Consider the following 19,576-nt stretch of genomic DNA (forward strand, 5'->3'; position numbering starts at 1 on the left):
CTTTCTATCCTCTTCCATTGATCTATATTTCTGCTTTTGTGCCAGTACCATACTGTCTTGATTACTGTAGCTTTGTAGTATAGTCTGAAGTCAGGGAGCTGGATTCCTCCAGCTCTGTTTATCTTTCTCAATATTGCTTTGGCTATTCAGGGTCTTTTGTGTTTCCATACAAATTTAAAAATTTTTTGTTCTAGTTCTGTGAAAAATGCCAGTGGTAGTTTGATAGGGATTGCATTGAATCTGTAGATTGCTTTGGGTAGTGGAATCATTTTCACAATGTTGATTCTTCCAATCCAAGAACATGGTATATCTCTCCATTTGTTTAATATCACCTTTAATTTCTTTCATCAGTGTCTTATAGTTTTCTGCATATAGGTCTTTTGTCTCCTTAGGTAGCTTTATTCCTAGGTATTTTATTCTATTTGTTGCAATGGTAAATGGGAGTGTTTCCTTAATTTCTCTTTCAGATATTTTATCATTAGTGTATAGGAATGCCAGAGATTTCTGTGCATTAATTTTGTATCCTGCAACTTTACCAAATTCATTGATTAGCTCTAGTAGTTTTCTGGTAACATCTGTAGGATTCTCTATGTATAGTATCATGTCATCTGCAAACAGTGACAGTCTTACTTATTCTTTTTTTTTTTTTATAATGTTATATGTAACTATATCTCAGTTTTTTTTTTTTTTAACATCTTTATTGGGGTATAATTGCTTTACAATAGTGTGTTAGTTTCTGATTTATAACAAAGTGAATCAGCTATACATAAACATGTGCTCCCATGTGTCTTCCCTCTTGCGTCTCCCTCCCTCCCACTCTCCCCCTCCCACCCCTCCAGGCTGTCCCAAAGCCCCGAGCTAATATCCCTGTGCCTTGCGGCTGCTTCCCCCTAGCTATCTACCTTACTACGTTTGTTAGTGTGTATATGTCCATGACTCTCTCTCGCCCTGTAAAAACTCACCCTTCGGGCTTCCCTGGTGGCGCAGTGGTTGAGAGTCTGCCTGCCGATGCAGGGGACACGGGTTCGTGCCCCGGTCCGGGAAGATCCCACATGCCGTGGAGTGGCTGGCCCCCTGAGCCATGGCCATTGAGCCTGCGCGTCCGGAGCCTGTGCTCCGCAACGGGAGAGGCCACGACAGTGAGAGGCCCGCGTACCGCAAAAAAAAAAAAAAAAAAAAAAAAAAAAAAAACTCACCCTTCCCCCTCCCCATATCCTCAAGTCCGTTCTCCAGTAGGTCTGCGCCTCCATTCCTGTCTTATCCCTAGGTTCTTCATGACATTTTTTCCCCTTAAATTCCATATATATGTGTTAGCATACGGTACTTGTCTTTGTCTTTCTGACCTACTTCACTCTGTATGACAGACTCTAGGTCTATCCATCTCATTACAAATAACTCAATTTCATTTCTTTTTAAGGCTGAGTAATATTCCATTGTGTATATGTGCCACATCTTCTTTATCCATTCGTCCGATGATGGGCGCTTAGGTTCTTTCCATCTCCGGGCTATTGTAAATAGAGCTGCAATGAACATTTTGGTACATGACTCTTTTTGAATTTTGGTTTTCTCAGGGTATATGCCCAGTAGTGGGATTGCTGGGTCATATGGTAATTCTATTTGTAGTTTTTTAAGGAACCTCCATACTGTTCTCCATAGTGGCTGAACCAATTCACATTCCCACCAGCAGTGCAAGAGTGTCCCCTTTTCTCCACACCCTCTCCAGCATTTATTGTTTCTAGATTTTTTGATGATGGCCATTCTGACTGGTGTGAGATGATATCTCATTGTAGTTTTGATTTGCATTTCTCTAATGATTAATGATGTTGAGCATTCTTTCATGTGTTTGTTGGCATTCTGTATATCTTCTTTGGAGAAATGTCTGTTTAGGTCTTCTGCCCATTTTTGGATGGGGTTGTTTGTTTTTTTGTTATTGAGCTGCATGAGCTGCTTGTAAATTTTGGAGATTAATCCTTTGTCAGTTGCTTCATTTGCAAATGTTTTCTCCCATTCTGAGGGTTGTCTTTTGGTCTTGATTATGGTTTCCTTTGCTGTGCAAAAGCTTTGAAGTTTCATTAGGTCCCATTTGTTTATTTTTGTTTTTATTTCCATTACTCTAGGAGGTGGGTCAGAAAGGATCTTGCTGTGATTTATGTCATAGAGTGTTCTTCCTATGTTTTCCTCTAAGAGTTTGATAGTTTCTGGCCTTACATTTAGGTCTTTAATCCATTTTGAGCTTATTTTTGTGTATGGTGTTAGGGAGTGATCTAATCTCATACTTTTACATGTACCTGTCCAGTTTTCCCAGCACCATTTATTGAAGAGGCTGTCCTTTCTCCACTGTACATTCCTTACTTATTCTTTTCTGATTTGGATTCCTTTATTTCTTTTTCTTCTCTGATTGCTAAAACTTCCAAAACTGTGTTGAATAATAGTGGTGAGAGTGGGCAACCTTGTCTTGTTCCTGATCTTAGTGGAAATGGTTTCCGTTTTTCACCATTGAGGACGATGTTGGCTGTGGGTTTGTCATATATGACCTTTATAATGTTGAGGTAGGTTCACTCTATGCCTACTTTCTGGAGGGTTTTTACCATAAATGGGTGTTGAATTTTGTCTAAAGCTTTTTCTGCATCTATTGAGACGATCATAGGGTTTTTCTCCTTCAATTTGTTAATCTGGTGTATCACATTGATTAATTTCTGTATATTGAAGAATACTTGCATTTCTGGGATAAACCCCACTTGATCGTGGTGTATGATCCTTTTAATGTGCTGTTGGATTCTGTTTCCTAGTATTTTGTTGGGGATTTTTGCATCTATGTTCATCAGTGATATTGGCCTGTAGTTTTCTTTTTCTTGTGACACATTTGTTTGATTTTGGTATCAGGGTGATGGTGGCCTCGTAGAATGAGTTTGGGAGTGTTCCTCCCTCTGCTATATTTTGGAAGAGTTTGAGAGGATAGGTGTTAGCTCTTCTCTAAATGTTTGATAAAATTCGCCTGTGAAGCCATCTTGTCCTGGACTTTTGTTTGTTGGAAGATTTTTAATCACAGTTTCAATCTCAGTGCTTGTGATTGGTGTGTTTATATTTTCTATTTCTTCCTGGTTCAGTCTCGGAAGGTGGTGCCTTTCTAAGAATTTGTCCATTTCTTCCAGGTAGTCCATTTTATTTGCATAGAGTTGCTTGTAGTAATCTCTCATGATCCTTTGTATTTCTGCAGTGTCAGTTGTTACTTCTTTCTCATTTCTAATTCTGTTGAGTTGAGTCTTCTCCCTTTTTTCCCTTATGAGTCTTGCTAATGGTTTATCAATTTTGTTTATCTTCTCAAAGAACCAGCTTTTAGTTTTATTGATCTTTGCTATTGTTTCCTTCATTTCTTTTTCATTTATTTCTGATCTGATCTATATGATTTCTTTCCTTCTGCTAATTTTGGGGTTGTTTTTCCTTCTCTAATTGCTTTAAGTGTAAGGTTAGGTTGTTTATTTGAGACTATTCTTGTTTCTAGAGGTAGGACTGTATTGCTATAAACTTCCCTTGTAGAACTGCTTTTGCTGAATCTCATAGGTTTTGAGTTGTCATGTTTTCATTGTCATTTGTTTCTAGGTATTTTTTGACTTCCTCTTTGACTTCTTCAGTGATCTCTTGGTTATTTAGTAGCATATTTTTAGCCTCCATGTGTTTGTATTTTTTACAGTTTTTTTTTAATTACGTAAGTTATTTATTTCTGGCTGTGTTGGGTCTTCATTGCTGCACGTGGGCTTTTCTCTAGTTGCAGTGGGTGGGCACTACTGTTTGTTGTGGTGCATGGGCTTCTCATTGTGATGGCTTCTCTTGTTGTGGAGCATGGGTTCTAGGTGTGTGGGCTTCAGTAGTTGTGGCTCGCAGGCTCTAGAGCACAGGCTCAGTAGTTGTGGTGCACAGGCTTAGTTGTGCCACAGCATGTGGGGTTTTCCCCGATCAGTGCTTGAACCCGTGTCCCCTTCATTGGCAGGCAGATTCTTAACCACTGTGCCACCAGGGAAGCCCATTTTTTACAGTTTTTTTCCTATAATTGATATCTAGTCTCATGGCGTTGTGGTCGGAAAAGATCCTTGATACGATGTCAATTTTCTTAACTTTACCAAGGCTTGATTTGTGACCCAAGATATGATCGATCCTGGAGAATGTTCCATGAGCACTTGAGAAGAAAGTGTATTCTGTTGTTTTTGGATGGAATGTCCTATAAATATCAATTAAGCCCATCTTGTTTAATGTATCATTTAAAGCTTGTGTTTCCTTATTTATTTTCATTTTGGATGATCTGTCCATTGGTGAAAGTGGGGTGTTAAAAATCCCCTACTATGATTGTGTTACTGTTGATTTCCCCTTTTATGGCTGTTAGCATTTGCCTTATGTATTGAGGTGCTATGTTGGGTACATAAATATTCACAATTGATTTATCTTCTTCTTGGATTGATCCCTTGATCATTATGTAGTGTCCTTGGCTCTTGTAATAGTCTTTATTTTAAAGTCTATTTTGTCTGATATGAGAATTGCTACTCCATCTTTCTTTAGATTTCCATTTGCATGGAATATCTTATTCCACCCTTCACTTTCAGTCTGTATGTGTCCCTAGGCCTGAAGTGGGTCTCTTGTAGACAGCATATATATGGATCTGGTTTTTGTATACATTCAGCCAGTCTGTGTCTTTTGGTTGGGGCATTTAATCATTTACATTCAAGGTTATTATCAATATGTATGTTCCTATTACCATTTTCTTAATTGTTTTGGGTTTGTTTTGTGGGTCTTTTTCTTCTCTTGTGCTTCCTGCCTAGAGAAGTTCCTTTAGGATTTGTTATAAAGCTGGTTTGGTGGTGCAGAATTCTCTTAGCTTTTGCTTGTCTGTATGGTTTTAATTACTCCATTGAATCTGAATGAGATCCTTGCTGGGTAGAGTAATCTTGGTTGTAGGTTTTTCCCTTTCATCACTTTAAATATATCCTGCCACTCCCTCCTGGCTTGCAGAGTTTCTGCTGAACGATCAGCTGTTAACCTTATGGGGATTTCCTTGTATTTTATTTGTTGCCTTTCCCTTGCTGCTTTTAAAGTTTTCTTTGTATTTAATTTGTGAAAGTTTGATTAATATGTGTGTGGGCATGTTTCTCCTTGGATTTATCCTGTATGGGACTCTCTGTGATTCCTGGACTTGATTGACCACTTCTTTTCCCATATTAGGTATGTTTTCAACTATAATCTCTTCAAATATTTTCTCAGTCCCTTTCTTTTTCTCTTCTTCTTCCGGGACCCCTATAATTCAAATGTTGGTGCATTAAATGTTGTCCCAGAGGTCTCTGCGACTATCCTCAACTCTTTTCATTCTTTTTTCTTTATTCTGCTCTGCAATAGTTATTTCCACTATTTTATCTTCCAGGTCACTTATCCGTTCTTCTGCCTCAGTTATTCTGCCATTAATTCCTTCTAGAGAATTTTTAATTTCATTTATTGTGTTGTTCATCATTGTTTGTTTGCTCTTTAGTGCTTCTAGGTCCTTGTTAAACGTTTCTTGTATTTTCTCCATTCTATTTCCAAGATTTTGGATCATCTTTACTATCATTACTCTGAATTCTTTTTCAGGTAGACTGCCTATTTCTTCTTCATTTGTTTGGTCTGGTGGGTTTTTACCTTGCTCCTTCATCTGCTGCGTGTTTCTCTGTCTTCTCATTTTGCTTAACGAACTGTGTTTGGGGTCTCCTTTTCGCAGGCTGCAGCTTCTTAATCCTGTTGTTATTGGTGTCTGCCCCCAGTGGGTAAGATAGGTTCAGTGGCTTGTGTAGGCTTCCTGGTGGACTGATGCCTGTTTTCTGATGGATGAGGCTGGATTTTGTCTTTCTGGTGGGCAGGACCACAACTAGTGGTGTGTTTTAGGTTGTCTGTGAACTTATTATGATTTTAGGCAGCCTCTCTGTTAATGGGTGGGTTGTGTTCCTGTCTTGTTAGTTGTTTGGCATGGGGTGTCCAACACTGTAGCTTGCTGGTCATTGAGTGGAGCTGGGTCTTAGCATTGAGACTGAGATAGTTCTCTAGGATAGCTCTCACTGATTGACATTATGTGGAGCCAGGAGGTCTCTGGTGGTCCAGTGTCCTGAACTTAGCTCTCCCACCTCAGAGGCTCAGGCCTGACAGCCAGCTGGAGGACCAAGATCCTGTCAGCCACATGGCTGCTAGTGTTGGAGGGTCTCCTGCAGAGGTGGAGGCTGGCTGTGGCTCACTGCAGGGACAAGGACACTGGCAGCAGAAGTTCTGGGAAGTACTCCTTGGCATGACCCCTCCCGGAGTCCACCATTAGCCTCAAGAAAGAGCCTGTAGCTTCCAGTGCTGGATCACCTCAGGCCAAACAACCCTGTATTTTATATATATATATATATATATATATATTCCCTCCTGCTGGGACATATCCCAGACCTATTGAATCTCAATCCCCAATGAATAGCCTAGGATTTTTTTTTTTAATTCCAGAGATTCTAACAATAAACCAGTTTTAGAAACAAGTATGGAGAAAGGAACATGGGATTTGGAAGTGGACAGACCTGAGTTTGAATAGCAGAATCAGCACTTTCTAGGTCTGCAAACTTGCACAACTCATTAACCCGTGAAACAGAGAATCACCATAATTATACACAGGGTTCACATGGGGATTGAATGACATATTGTGAGTGTGGCATGATGGACGGCAGTGGCTGCAAAGGCATATGGGCCTAATCACCAGAAAGAACCAAATCTTGAACCAAGTCCAGGGGACGGCACAAACACTTCCTTGTTCTCTCCTCACCCCGAAATCCCCCTCAGTCATTGCTGAGTCTTCCTCCCATAGGTTCCTGCATATCCCTTCCCCTTGGTCTCCCTCCCCCTTCCTTTTCTTCTCCATTCCTTCAGGGTTCTGACTTGATCAGTGGCTGCTTCCTGTGCCAGCGTGTGTCATTTACCCTGCATCTTTAGGTTCTGCAGAGTTGAGAGACAGGACAACAAACAAACCTCTTTCTAGCTAGTATTAATTACCTCTCATTACCTCATTGCTAAGTTATTATGTTAAAAAAAAAAAAATCCCTCACTTCCTCACCTGAGGTGAGACCAGGACAGAGAACCACTTCCTTCCACAAATGCAAATGGCCTGGCACATCTAACACAGAGATGGGTTCTTCCCCCTTTGTCTCTCCTTCCCATCTCCACATCCTTTGCCTTTCTTTCCTTCCTTGCCAGCTCAGCTTTGGGCTGCTCTACCAGAAAGGGCTGCTGGCTGTTCTCCCTAGAACAGCTCAGGCCCAGCCCAGGGACCAGGAAATTGTTCTACAGGGAAGGAGCAGGAGGCCCCAGTCATGCTCCCCCTTATGAGTGCTGGATGCTCGGCCACCATTTTCCATGGTCTCTCCCTCTCTTCTCACTCTGGTCACCTTGAAGAACAAACTGGCTTCCAGGCCTACCCCTTGATAAGGCAACCAATCAGACTACAATGGAAAATACTTTCAAAATATATTAGGATTTGCTTGTAGTGCTGGACTAAGGTGGGTGTGATGCTGACATTGGTTTCTGTGGCATGGTGTCCTCCTGGTTTTCCTCCCACTTCTGAAGCAATCATTCCTCCATCTCCTTGGCCAGCCCATCCCCATCCACCAGATCTCAGTGCTAGGGCAGCCTTGATTCTGCTCTCCTCACTCTGGACCTCATTCATCCTATGGTTTCAGTTATTCTCTACCCAAGGATGATTCCCAAGCATGCATCTTCAGCACAGACCTCCCCTCTATATTCCACCCAAACGTGGCCCTCTTCCAGGATTCCCCATCTCAGCAAATGACAGCACTATCCATCCCTTGTATCTGGATGTCATTTGGACATGTCACTCTCCTTCAATAACAATCATGAATCTTGCTTGGTCTGTTCTAAACATTTGTAGAGCCCATCAATTTCCCCCCCCATAAGCCCATCATCTTTGTCTTCCTAAGTGCTCACCCACATCCATAACTGCTCTTCTTCAGTATAGTTCCCACACTGCAGCTCGAGTGATCATTTTTTAAGCAAATGTAGCATGTCCCTACTCAGCTTAACATGTGTCAATGGCTGCCTGCTCCTCTTAAGAAGACAATGTCTTCATGATGCCCCATCAGGCCCTTCATGAGCTGGACCCTGCCTACCTCTCCAGTCCCATGTGAGCCACTCTTCCTCTCACTCTCGACTGCAGCCAACTGACTTCTTACAGTTCCTTCCAGAGATCATGCTCTCTCCTGCATTGGGGCTATTGCCCATGTGATTCCCTCTGCCTGGAACTCCTCAATCCCCTGAAAACTCCCAACCTTCCAACTGCTGCTAAAAATTACTTCCTCAGGAAACTTTCTTGGACTGCCTCCTGACCCCTCTGTCCCTTGAATTCATTTTCTAGGGCTGTGGTAACAGAGAATAACAACTGTGTGGCTTAAAACAGTAGAAATGTATTGTCTCACAGTTCTAGAAGCTACAAGTCCAAAATCAAGGTGTTGGCAGGCGTGGTTCTTTCTGGGGGCTATGTGGAAGAATCTGTCCCATGCCTGTCTCTTAGCTTCTGGTGGTTTGTTGACAATCTTTGGCATTCCTGGACATGTGAAAGCATCGCCCCAATTGCTGCCTTTATCTTCACGTGGTATTCTCCCTGTGTGCATGTCTGCACCCAAACTTCCCCTTTTTATAAAGATACCAGACATATTGGATTGAGGGTCCACCCTATTCCAGTACGACCTAATCTTAACTAATTATATCTGCAAGGACCCTATTTCCCAATAAGGTCGCACTGGGGGGAGGTGGTTTAGGGCTTCAACATATGAATTTGGGGGGAACATAATCCAATTCATAAAACCCCTCATTCCCAAGGTGGAGTCCTCCAGTTATATCTTGTCATAGTCCTACCCTGCAGACTTTTTCTTCAAAGCCCCAATCGCAGTTTGTAATTATTCATCAAATAATCACACAAGCAAAAGTGTACTTGTTTCCCCATAGATCGTAAGCCCCAAGAGGGACCATGCCCATTTTTGTTGAGCATTGCATCCCAATGCCTGGCCGGTAGCAGTCATTCAATAAGTCATCACTGAGTGAACAAATAAATTCAGGTCCCTGATTGCATGTCAATGTGAAGAGACCAGCCCTTGTCTCCCAAGCCTGCTCAGTCACTTCCTAGTGCTCCAAATTAAGTCATCTAAGACAGGTAGAGCTGGCGGCCAATCACTAGTTCATCAACTGCTGCCTAGTCTCAGTGACCGCTTGAAACTTCAGCATCACCTCCCTGATAAAGCAAGGCCCTGCTGGAAAAATCCATGTCTGAGATTTGTTAGCACAGTGCACTTTCATTGTCAATATGCCTCACAAGCACCAGTGATTATTACTGAGGAGGCTGAGGGAGCTTCTCTGGAGAGCTTAAAATAGGTTACTTCCCTAAGGACCAGAATAGTTTAGCTGGGTGGTTAAGGGATAAATAAAGTAAAGGAGCTTCCTGGTGCCTCTTTCATCTCTAATATTCTAAGACCCTTGTTGCTTGATAACTGTGGACATAGTCCCTCAATGCAGACAGAAAATGATTCTTAATCCTTTAACTCTCTGACCAATACTTAGATCAATGGGTCACAGGCAACAGTGCAAGAGAACACTGAAGAACCCAGATAGGTCAAAAAGCCTTTCACACAGATACAGCTGTAATCCTGTAGAAACTGCCTTCCCTGTGTGCTCTCATGAATACGTGCAGAGTGTTAAGATAGTTTAATATCTGGCTTTTATGTTTCATCATCTCATGGCATGAGGAATGCTGAATACTCTAAATGTTGGACTTCCAGAAGCTTGAACCCATTGACCTGCCAAAAGTAATTACTTCTGAAAGGCTCCTGAGCCAGGAAGAAGCTGGGAGGACTCACAAAGCCAAGGTGAGTGGCAGCAAAACCTGGAGGGGGTGGGGAACTGGGGGGCTGGCCATCCTTTTCCTGTACTCCCCACACAGAAGACCTCAAAGGCAAAGAGAGCTATTAATTCATTCAGAGCTAGAACTTTCCAAAGCTATCCATTCTCTTCTGGGCCTGCTTCCAACTGGTGATTACTCTTGCCTCTCAGATGAACTCTGAGCCCTTCTCTGCGGCCTGGTGAAAACAGGGAGATGTAGATGAGAGAGAGGAATTTTACTTGGAGATTGGTGATTCTAGAAGTGTTCAAATTTGTGAACACTTTCCTCCCCTGATTCATTTCAGAGTCATTTAGATGCTGCCATCCACAGATGACTGAGTTGATAAAAGATGTCCAGGTACTTTTAGATCCCCAAGGCCATGTTTGTGATACTGACAGTGCCCATAGAGATGGGCCCCTCCCTGAGGCTCACATAGCCACCACAGTTCATGTCCACAGGGAAACAGAACAGGGGATCTCTGAACACATTTGGCTGCATGTCCCTTCCCCTTCCTGGCCACAGCAAGTGATGAGTGAGGGTATATTCACCCCTGGCTGCCCTCATTAACTGTTCACATTGTCTCACTGGAGTTTATGATACACCAGGGGAGATCACCCAAGTCACAAATAATCAATTTTAAATCCTTCCTAAACTGCAGTGTACCAGGGCTTATAGTGGAATATGGGAGTAAACCCTACAGAAATAGGTTGGCCCCCCTCTAGTTTCATAGCCAGACAATTACTCAATGACAGAAGAAGCAGGGAGAGCAGGTCTCATCAAACCAGAACACATTTCTGGGAAGATAGTTAAAGCAGCTGTTGACATGGAAAGTGGTATCTTGTCAAAATGAGATATGGAAACATATTTCCATTCAACGTTTGCAAAACTCTACAGGAACCTTAAAAATGATATGATACACATGGCAAATTGCCACTTCATTCACTGATAGCTTCACTAAGAACTGGTCGGGAAGCTGCAACGGTCCACCTCTGATGTCACAAGAGATCTCTATGGATTATGACTGATGATTAAGATCTCACTCTGTTCCAAAAAGGATTTCAAGTTGTGATTGCAGAGTCAGTAACTAATTACCCCATGCTAACGAGTGCATCATCTTTCATAGCAGGAACTGGAAAAGAAGATGCAAACTCTAATGTATCCTTCTGGGAAAAGACAGTATTTACATAAGATGCAAATGCTGGAAATGAACCGTAAAAGACAAGAGGTAAACATGAGAAGAAGAGGGTCGTATTTACCAAATGTACTCTACATAATCACTGCCCTGGCACACGAATATAGTTAAGCATTCATCTCTGGTCTTTACCTAGCATTTTAAATTTAGTCATTGGAGCCAAAGTTTCAACTACTGGGGTTGAGAAGAAGCAGGAAGATCCCTTCTGCTACCAACTCTGTTGAGTCTTTCCTCTGTTTTCCATCCTCTCAAGGATGTATCCATGTCTCAAGTCTCCCTTTTTTTAACTGTTGCTTCTATGACATTCTGGCTCTAGCAGGAAAATGAGGTTAATTTTTCTTGGTTTAGTAAAAAGGAAGAGGGTGGTGAATTGGTCTGTGTTTTGATACCTAGGCATCTCTCTATAATTTAAGCCATAGAATCATTTTATAAGCAAGATCTCTTGTAACAAACCCCTTTACAGTAATGTCTCCTGTAAATGTCATAACCCAAATTCCTCACTCTAGTGAATAAGCCTGAAGTCCCTGTCTTCTGCAATTCCAAATATATCAGCTAGCCTATGGTGAAATGGTTTTACAAAGGTCCTCACTGTTTTGAGATTATAGGCATGCTCCCCTTTCTCCTAACAAACCTGCGCGTGAAGAAAGTTTCCATACCTTCTAACAGGAAAAAAGAGAACCTTGTTCTATTTAGGGGACTACAGATGTCTACAGATAAGTACACAATTTTCAAAGTAGCTGATCTGTTGATCTTCTCTGGTGAAAGTAGCTTGAGGGGAGAATACTAACTGTTTATAGCTGATCAATTTCAGGCCCAAGTGGAATTGAAGACAAGTCTTCACAAGGAGGCAAGAACTAATAAGCAGAAACAGAGGGACCACAAAGTCAAGAAAATCCTTCAAAGCATCCCAAGAAATGAGGACGGTGACTTTCTAACCTTGTTGCCTGATGAAACCTTGAACAGAAGTCCAGGTGAGGCACACAATTTTTTTAGTAAAATATTCAAGCATTTTAAAAACTTCATCAGATAAACTTCTGATGTGGAGTGGGGAAGGTGAAATGCAAATCTGACCATATCACTCTCTTGCTGAAAAAAAAAAGAATCCTTCAGTGAGTCTCCTTGAGCCTGAGGACAAGGTATAACTCCTTGCCCTGATACTCTAAGCCTTCAGGATCTAGCCTCTGCCTACCTTCTTGGCTTCATCTCCTGCTATGATCACTCCCAGCCCACACACTGCAGTCAGGCCAGGTTGCTCAGGGGCCTCAGATGGCTCTGTGATTTCCAACAGACATTTTGCTCATAAACTCTGTGTTGTGTTGCCCCATCAATTAGCATCCCATTAAGTTTTCCCTGTCTGTACTCCCCCAGAGCAAACCCACCACTGCAAATGCATGGTATTGTTCACATACAGAGCTTACTGCGCTGTGGGCCAATCGCCCATTAGCAAGACCACTTAGAGATCTACAGAAATGCTGGCCACGTCTCTGGAGGTCTTGAGCTTCTAAGATGCAAAGTTACCAGCTGAAAGAGACACTGCCCCTGCTCAGAGGAATGAGATGCTTAATCAATAAGTTAAACAAGAAAATGCTGAATAAATGAAAAATCTACTTGGAACATCTATTTAACCTATAGTCCCACGTCCCAGAATGAAATATGCTGTGTAGTCACATAGAAAAACAACTTTTACCATTTAAAAAATATTGGCAAAACCACCAAGAAAGGTGCCTCAGTTAAAATTAGACACTTAGAGTCATTGCTTGAGATCAGGCCAAAAAAAACCCCAACATTTGGAAGATGCTCCAGATCTGGAGAGGCCAGGGGAGACAGAGGCACATGGAGAAGGGGGTTCTCCTCTGCTCTCCTGATACTTTTTAAAGCTGTTTCATTTAGTTCCAGCTAAGGTTTCCTGAGTGCTTACTCTAAGCCAGGCACCGTGGTCCACCCTTAACATGAATTATCACGTTTAAGCTTCACACCTATAAGACAGGAGTTACTATTAGCCCCCATGTGACAAGCCAGGATTCAAGGCCGGGTCTTTCTGATTCCAAAGGGTGCACTCCCACCCATCCCCTCATATAGCCTCATCAGGACTCCAGCGACTCAGAGCTGGGTCCAGGGCAACCTTGGGAAAGTCAGCAAATGTAGAGGTTATGACTCCTCCAATTTCTGTCTCAAGAGAAGGCTTCCCACTGCAAAGCCTTATAGACCTCACCACTCTGTAGGCATATGCTCAAGCAATGGTTCCTTTTTACATATTCCGAAGTAGCATCTTTGATTACCTTCTTTGTCTTCTGAAAGCAGTTCACTTTTCTTTCTCCTAAAAATGAAACGTCGCTGAGATCATAGACTTCCATGAGCATTCTGCTAGTCGGGTTCTGGTAATTAAGGTTCCTCTGTACCCGGCTCCTCTTATTTAAGGCTCTATTTGTCCATTTTTATTCCCTCTTTTGGAAGGTAGGATGAGAGTTTCAGCTCTCTTGTGAGATAAAAATCAGTCTTTGTTTCTTGCTGCCTCTTTAAAATGAAATCACACGTGCTTTACCTATATTTTATAGATAGTTACATAGTAAATTACATATATCTGTGTAATACGTGATAATATATAACTTACACAAAGTGAACATTGCTCTTTTAGGTATACAGTTCTATGAGTTTTAACATGTTCATGTGGCTCCTACACTTTCCAGAAGCCATATGAGTCTAGTGAGTAGAAAAAGCACTGGACTTGGAATCAAAGTCCTTTATTTGAGCCCTGACGGTACATTCACTAATTGTAAGCTCCATGGGAGCTAGGATCTTTTCTTGTTCCTAGAACAGTGCCTGGTACATAGCCACTCAATAGTACCACTATTAGAATAGAATTAGAATAATAGAAGCCCGAATAGTACCGCTAAGAGCAGCCGCTCAATAAATATTAGCTATATATTTGTTCATACAGCTTTATTCTACAGAGAGATTATAGCTAACTTCCAGTTGTCTGACCTCTTTGAACCTCAGTTTCCACATCTATAAAATGGGAATAAAGCATTGTGTCTACCATGTAGAGTTTACATAAAATTCAAATGATGTGTGTAAAAGCACATATAAAATGTAAAGTATCATATGGATAGGGACAAAACTGAAGAAATATGGAACTGATGTCTTATAGTGAAAATAACTACCTGCTTCAGGGGAAGTGTCACTCCACATACATCATTTGAATGTCACCTTCACAACTCTGGTCTTATCTGGCCACTTGTACTATTATTTACTTAGTATTTTCCTTTAAGGTATCTTGCTTTGTTTTATTTTAATAATTTAGCCTTGTCTGTGAATTAACTGTGACATTATGGGTTCGATATAGTGGTAATACATTTTTCTAAAACACATATTATAAAATACATAACCATCAAACATTTTTAATGGTTGGTATGATCCTTGTACTACCTAAAATCACTCCCTATTTTTCCCACACTGGCTTCTGTTTCTTTCCTCTCTCCCCAAATTAATTGTGAAGTAGGATACACTTTCCTCTACTCTGCTCACCCAAAACACATTTAGGTTTTAAAGGTCGTGTTTTTCTTTTTTTCTTTTTTCTTTAAGTCTAGCAACCATAAAGAATCAAACAGAGATTTATCAAAATGTAACAAGTAATAAGACATCTAGCTCAGAAGTTCTCAGACTTTAATGCTTAGTATACAAAACTTTTTTTTTTTGCCTCACATACTAACTTTAGAGTTGAAATATCATAACACCAAGAGCGTAGTGAGAGTCAAGCTATTGCTAATATTACATTAGATCCCACCATTAACAAATGGTCTCTTCCTGTTTCAAAGCTCCTGCCTCTAGTCTGCAGAAAATCCCTGTTCTCAATCTGAGTGAAGCTTCTAGTAGTTCTGGGCTCATGTGTAGAGCAGAGATGATTGACACGCCCTGGCCCCAATGAATGAAGCCCTTCCCAGGTCCCAGTTACCAATACTTCCCGCCTGCCAAAATTCTCTGATGGCTCACTTGTTCATTCCTTTACTTATTTACTCTTTCAACAGATACTGAACTGAGTAGATGTGGTTCTTACACAATAGCACACACAATGAACAAAGGAAAGTCCAATGAGAGTATAACTGAGAGACCTAATAATCTGAGGAGTTGGACAGTTTCTGTGAGGAAGTGCTATTTAAGTTGAGACAGGAAGTAGCTGCATGAAGGGAGCAGGTGAGCACGTGAGCATAAGGAACAGAGTCCTGGGACATCCTAAACTGTGATTGATAAGTGTGCAAAAGCCCTTGAGTGGGAAGGAGCCTGACAGATTCCAGACACCAGATGGAGAAGAGACATCGAGATAGAGAATGACTGGAGATGGCTCTGGAGGCACAGTCAGGGCCCAGGGCACACAGGGTCTCATAAATCAAATAAAGACTTCGAACTCTATCTTAAGATCAATGGGAAGCCACTGAAAGGGCAAGTAAGTGAACTATTGGGTTTATATTTTAAATATTACTCTGTCTGAACTGTGGAGCATGGATGGGAGAGGAATGCAAGAGGATGTGGGGAGACAGGTGAGAAGTACATAGCAGTAGTGCAAGAGAGAGGTGGTGTCTGGACCAGCAGAGAAGGGTGACACAGAGGAGGGAGAGAAGGAGCCAGATATAAGATATTTAGGAGAGAGAATTGGCAGAACCTGGTGATGAATTACACATGGGTACGTGGAGAGAGTGAGGTGGCCAGGAGGATTCTTGGGTTTCTCCTGAAGAACTAGGCAGATGATGGAACAAAGTTACAACCAAGTGCTGGACTAGGGTAACTGGGAGAAGAGGCAGGTTTAAGACAGAAAAAGAAGGTGGAGCTGACATATTGTCAGGAGACATCAAAGAGGAGGTGTCCAGTTGTACAAAAAATTATCAGAGCTCAGGAGACAGATTAGGGCTGCAGGATAAATTAACTATAGTTTTCTGTCGGGGCTGTGTAAATAGACAATGCTAGTAAGTACAGTAACATGCAAGGGGAGAGCAGGGTAGCCCCTCAGTGAGGCAGAAAGGGAACTCGCGAGTCACAAGGCATGAATCCTCACGTTGAAATGTTTAATATTCTTTTGTAACCATATGCAACTTCAGGTATCAAGGGCTTAAATAAAATATGCCTTAAGATTTGATAAACAACAATCACGAAAACAACTTCTATAAAGTTACAGCTGATTCCGCCAGACTGAGGGGAAAATCTGGACTTTGACCCAGGATGATTTTCCAAGCTTGAAAACGATCGTTAAGATTTTGTTTTCTTAAAAGCCACCTTCCTTGCATAAAGCCTGTTGTTCTGAAGCGCACTCTAAAAGGGCACTGAGTACTACTTAAATAAAAAGCTAAAGTAAAGACATACATGCACAAAATCCCACACCAAAAAATAAATTAAATCTCTTCCAAAAAAAAAAAAGAAGGTAAAATAAGTGCCTGACCCTTTGAGCTCCCTAGTTCTGTAGATCTGGCATCTGTGTCTCTGAAAAGCTCCATAGGTGATTCTGCTACGAAAGGCAGAGCTGATGTGAAGGTTAAGAAAAGTGTATAGTATGTGCCTAGCATGTAGTAGAAGTTCAATAAGTAGCTCCAGGCAACATCACCTGTGCAATATTCTTGCCAAAACCACTTAATCTTAATTTAATCACAAGGAAACAATCAGAGAAGCCCGAATTTAGGGCCATTCTACCGAACAATTGACCTGGATGCTTTAAAATGTCAGTGTTAGGGAAAAAAGAAGATAATGAAGGTGGAGGAGGAAAAGAGCCAATGAGAGAGTTGGGGATGGGGAGAGAAAGAGAGACGAAGGAGAAGAAGAAGGGGGAGATGGGAGGGGGATAGGAGGGAAGGGGAGGGGAAGGCGAAGAAGAGCGGGAGAGAAGGAAGGAAGGAAGGAAGGAAGGAGAAGAGAAGAAAGAAGAAAAAGATAGGAGGGTGTTCTTGAATTAAAGAAGACTAAGAGACAAGAAAATAAAATGCAACACATATTCCTAGATTGGATCCTGGATCTAAAAAATAAAACACAAACAGACAAACAAAAAGCCATTATAAAGGGTATTACTGGGACAACCATGGATATCTGAATACAGACCGTATATTAGAGAACAATGTTGTCTCAATGTCATATATCTTAAGTGTAATAATTGTATTGTGGTTACATAGGAAAATTGCCCTTGTTCTTAGGAGACTTGTGGTGATGTATTTTGGGAGGAAGTGACTCTGCAACTAATTCTCAAATGGTTCAGCTGAAGAAAAGTGTGTGTGTGTGTGCATATATGTATAAAACAATACTGTGACAAAATGTTGTTGATAAGTTAGGATATACAAGTGTATACTGTGCCATTCTTGTGACTTTCAGAAAATTAAGAAGTTTTTTAAATAGCAAGGAAAGCATTTTTAATGCTTACAGAAACACCAGTTGAAATCCTTTATATGTGTGTATGTGTGTGTGTGTGTGTGTGTGTGTGTGTGTATTTTTTTTTTTTTTTTAAAGAACACCAAGTAGATTATTTTGTGTTCCTAAAAACCTAAGCACTTAAACAAATACATCATTGTCAGGGGAAAAAATAAATGAACTTCTAATTCTTTGTAGAAAATACACAGAGTGCAGAATTTCTGGAACATCAAGCAAGTAATGACTATTGTCCCCAGAAAACTGGCAAATTGGAAACATGGTTCCGTGAACGAGAGGCTCGTGGACAGCTTCTCTGGGACAGTTCCAGCTCTGACTCAGATGAGTTGGGGAAAGACGAGAAGAAACCACGAGCACTGGTGAGAACCAGGACAGAGAGAATTCCACTTTCTGACGAGTTTTTTGATTGAGAATAATAATACTATTCACTAACCTAGATACTGAGTGCATTGAAAGCTTACTTTCCTTTAAAAATTCTCCAAGGTAGTATATGAACTATTTTGAGGACACCAATTCACTTTCTTTTCATTTTGAAATCCTAAGATTAAACATGTGAGATATATTGTTAATTATACTACATAACTGACTGCCTCAAAACTTAGGGGCTTAAATAACAGCCACTTATTGTCCAACTTTTCTGTGGGTTGCTGGGCTCAGTTGGGTGGTTCTTCTGCTGGTGTCTTTTGAAGTTTTTCATGCTGTTGAAGCCAGATGGCAGCTAGGACTGGAGTCCTCTGGAGGCTCGACCAGGACACTGAGACAGCTGGACCTCGCCCCCTCTCTGTATCATCCCAGAGCCTCCTCATGTGGATTCCCCAAGTGCTCTCTCCTACAGGGTAGTGAATTTGCTTTTATATCAGCTCAGGGCTCCCCAAAGCAAACGTTTCCAGAGGAGGAAAAGTTGCCTATCCTCTTAAGTCTAATTCATGGAACGGGCCCCAAATCACTGCCCCAACAACACACACTCGATTGGTTACTACAAGTCATAGGCCAGGCCACAGGTAATGAAAAAGGGGCTACACAAGGCATCAATTCCAAAGTGTGGTCTATTGGGGTCCATCTCTGAGACATGGCACCCCACTGTTTTAAAAGCAAATTATTTCTTATAAAACAAATAGATGAGAGAGTAAATTTGATAGAAATAAAAATGACTTTTTAAAGAAAAGTCACAGTGATGCTACAGTAGACAGTAAGCTCACTTAAGTCACTTTCCTGTGAGTTAGAAACTTGTTACCTCATAACAGAGAGGCTATAGGAAAAAGGTAAAATAATGTCAAGTGTGGAACGTCACTGTGAGTTGACACTCAAAATTAAATGAAGATCCCTTAGATTATGGTGTAGATCTTAGAACTCTTTAAAAGGAAACTTAGAAATGTTCAGTCCAAAAGTGATATTTACAAAATTAAATTTTTTTTTACCCTTCAAGCAATCTACTTTATTCAGATTTTACCAGTTACATGTACTCGTTTGTGTGTGTATTTAGTTCTGTGTAGTTTTGTCACGTGTGTAGATTCATGTGAGCAACCCCACAATCAGATACAGAGAAGTTCAATCACAAGAATCCCTTGTGCTACCTATAGGGACCCCCAAAGTAGATTTTTAGGCAATTTTAAGAACTTCTTTTGTATAAAATTTGACTCCACTTTTAGCATAACCTAAAAATATTTTTAAGCCATCCAGAAGCTTCTAAGAATTTAGTGAACTTTAAAAAAAGTAAAACAAAAATACCTTTTAAGCCTTCTCTAGGAAACTTCCAAAAAGAAAACAATAGAAACACCCCCCTGAATTTGACATTCAGATCAGTCACTAAGAAGATAAAAAGACTGCTGTGTCAAGGGATGAACATTCATGTTTCTTCCAAGGACAGAGACAATTAATTAGGTCATCCCTGGGCATTTTTACTCCCAGTTCTTTGCAAGCAGCATTCTTTTTCTTTGGTAGGTAAAAAGCGTATTTCCTACAAAGGAATGCATAGATTGTTTGACCAGTCAGCCTGTTTGGAAAAGTAAGATCCTGCTTTGTTTTTAATTGAAGTACAGTTGATTTACAATATTGTGTTA

The 19,576-nt window shown here is 41.0% G+C and overlaps 1 protein-coding gene across 2 annotated transcripts in view; it reads left to right on the forward strand.

Annotated features, from left to right (window-relative positions):
- CCDC198 (coiled-coil domain containing 198) overlaps positions 1-17,926 on the forward strand; it is a 30,805-nt gene extending 12,879 nt beyond the window's left edge. The window contains exons 3-6 of one of the 2 annotated variants that reach the window (XM_065872398.1): positions 9,825-9,911; positions 11,049-11,150; positions 11,929-12,088; positions 17,697-17,926. In XM_065872398.1, coding sequence (XP_065728470.1) covers positions 9,825-9,911; positions 11,049-11,150; positions 11,929-12,088; positions 17,697-17,926 — 579 coding nt within the window. The remainder of the gene's footprint in view (positions 1-9,824; positions 9,912-11,048; positions 11,151-11,928; positions 12,089-17,696) is intronic. The other variant, XM_065872399.1, reaches the window with a different exon arrangement.
- Positions 17,927-19,576: the final 1,650 nt, after the last annotated feature.

The sequence above is a fragment of the Phocoena phocoena genome, chromosome 2, assembly GCF_963924675.1.
Source record: "Phocoena phocoena chromosome 2, mPhoPho1.1, whole genome shotgun sequence".
Taxonomy (NCBI): Eukaryota; Metazoa; Chordata; class Mammalia; order Artiodactyla; family Phocoenidae; genus Phocoena; species Phocoena phocoena.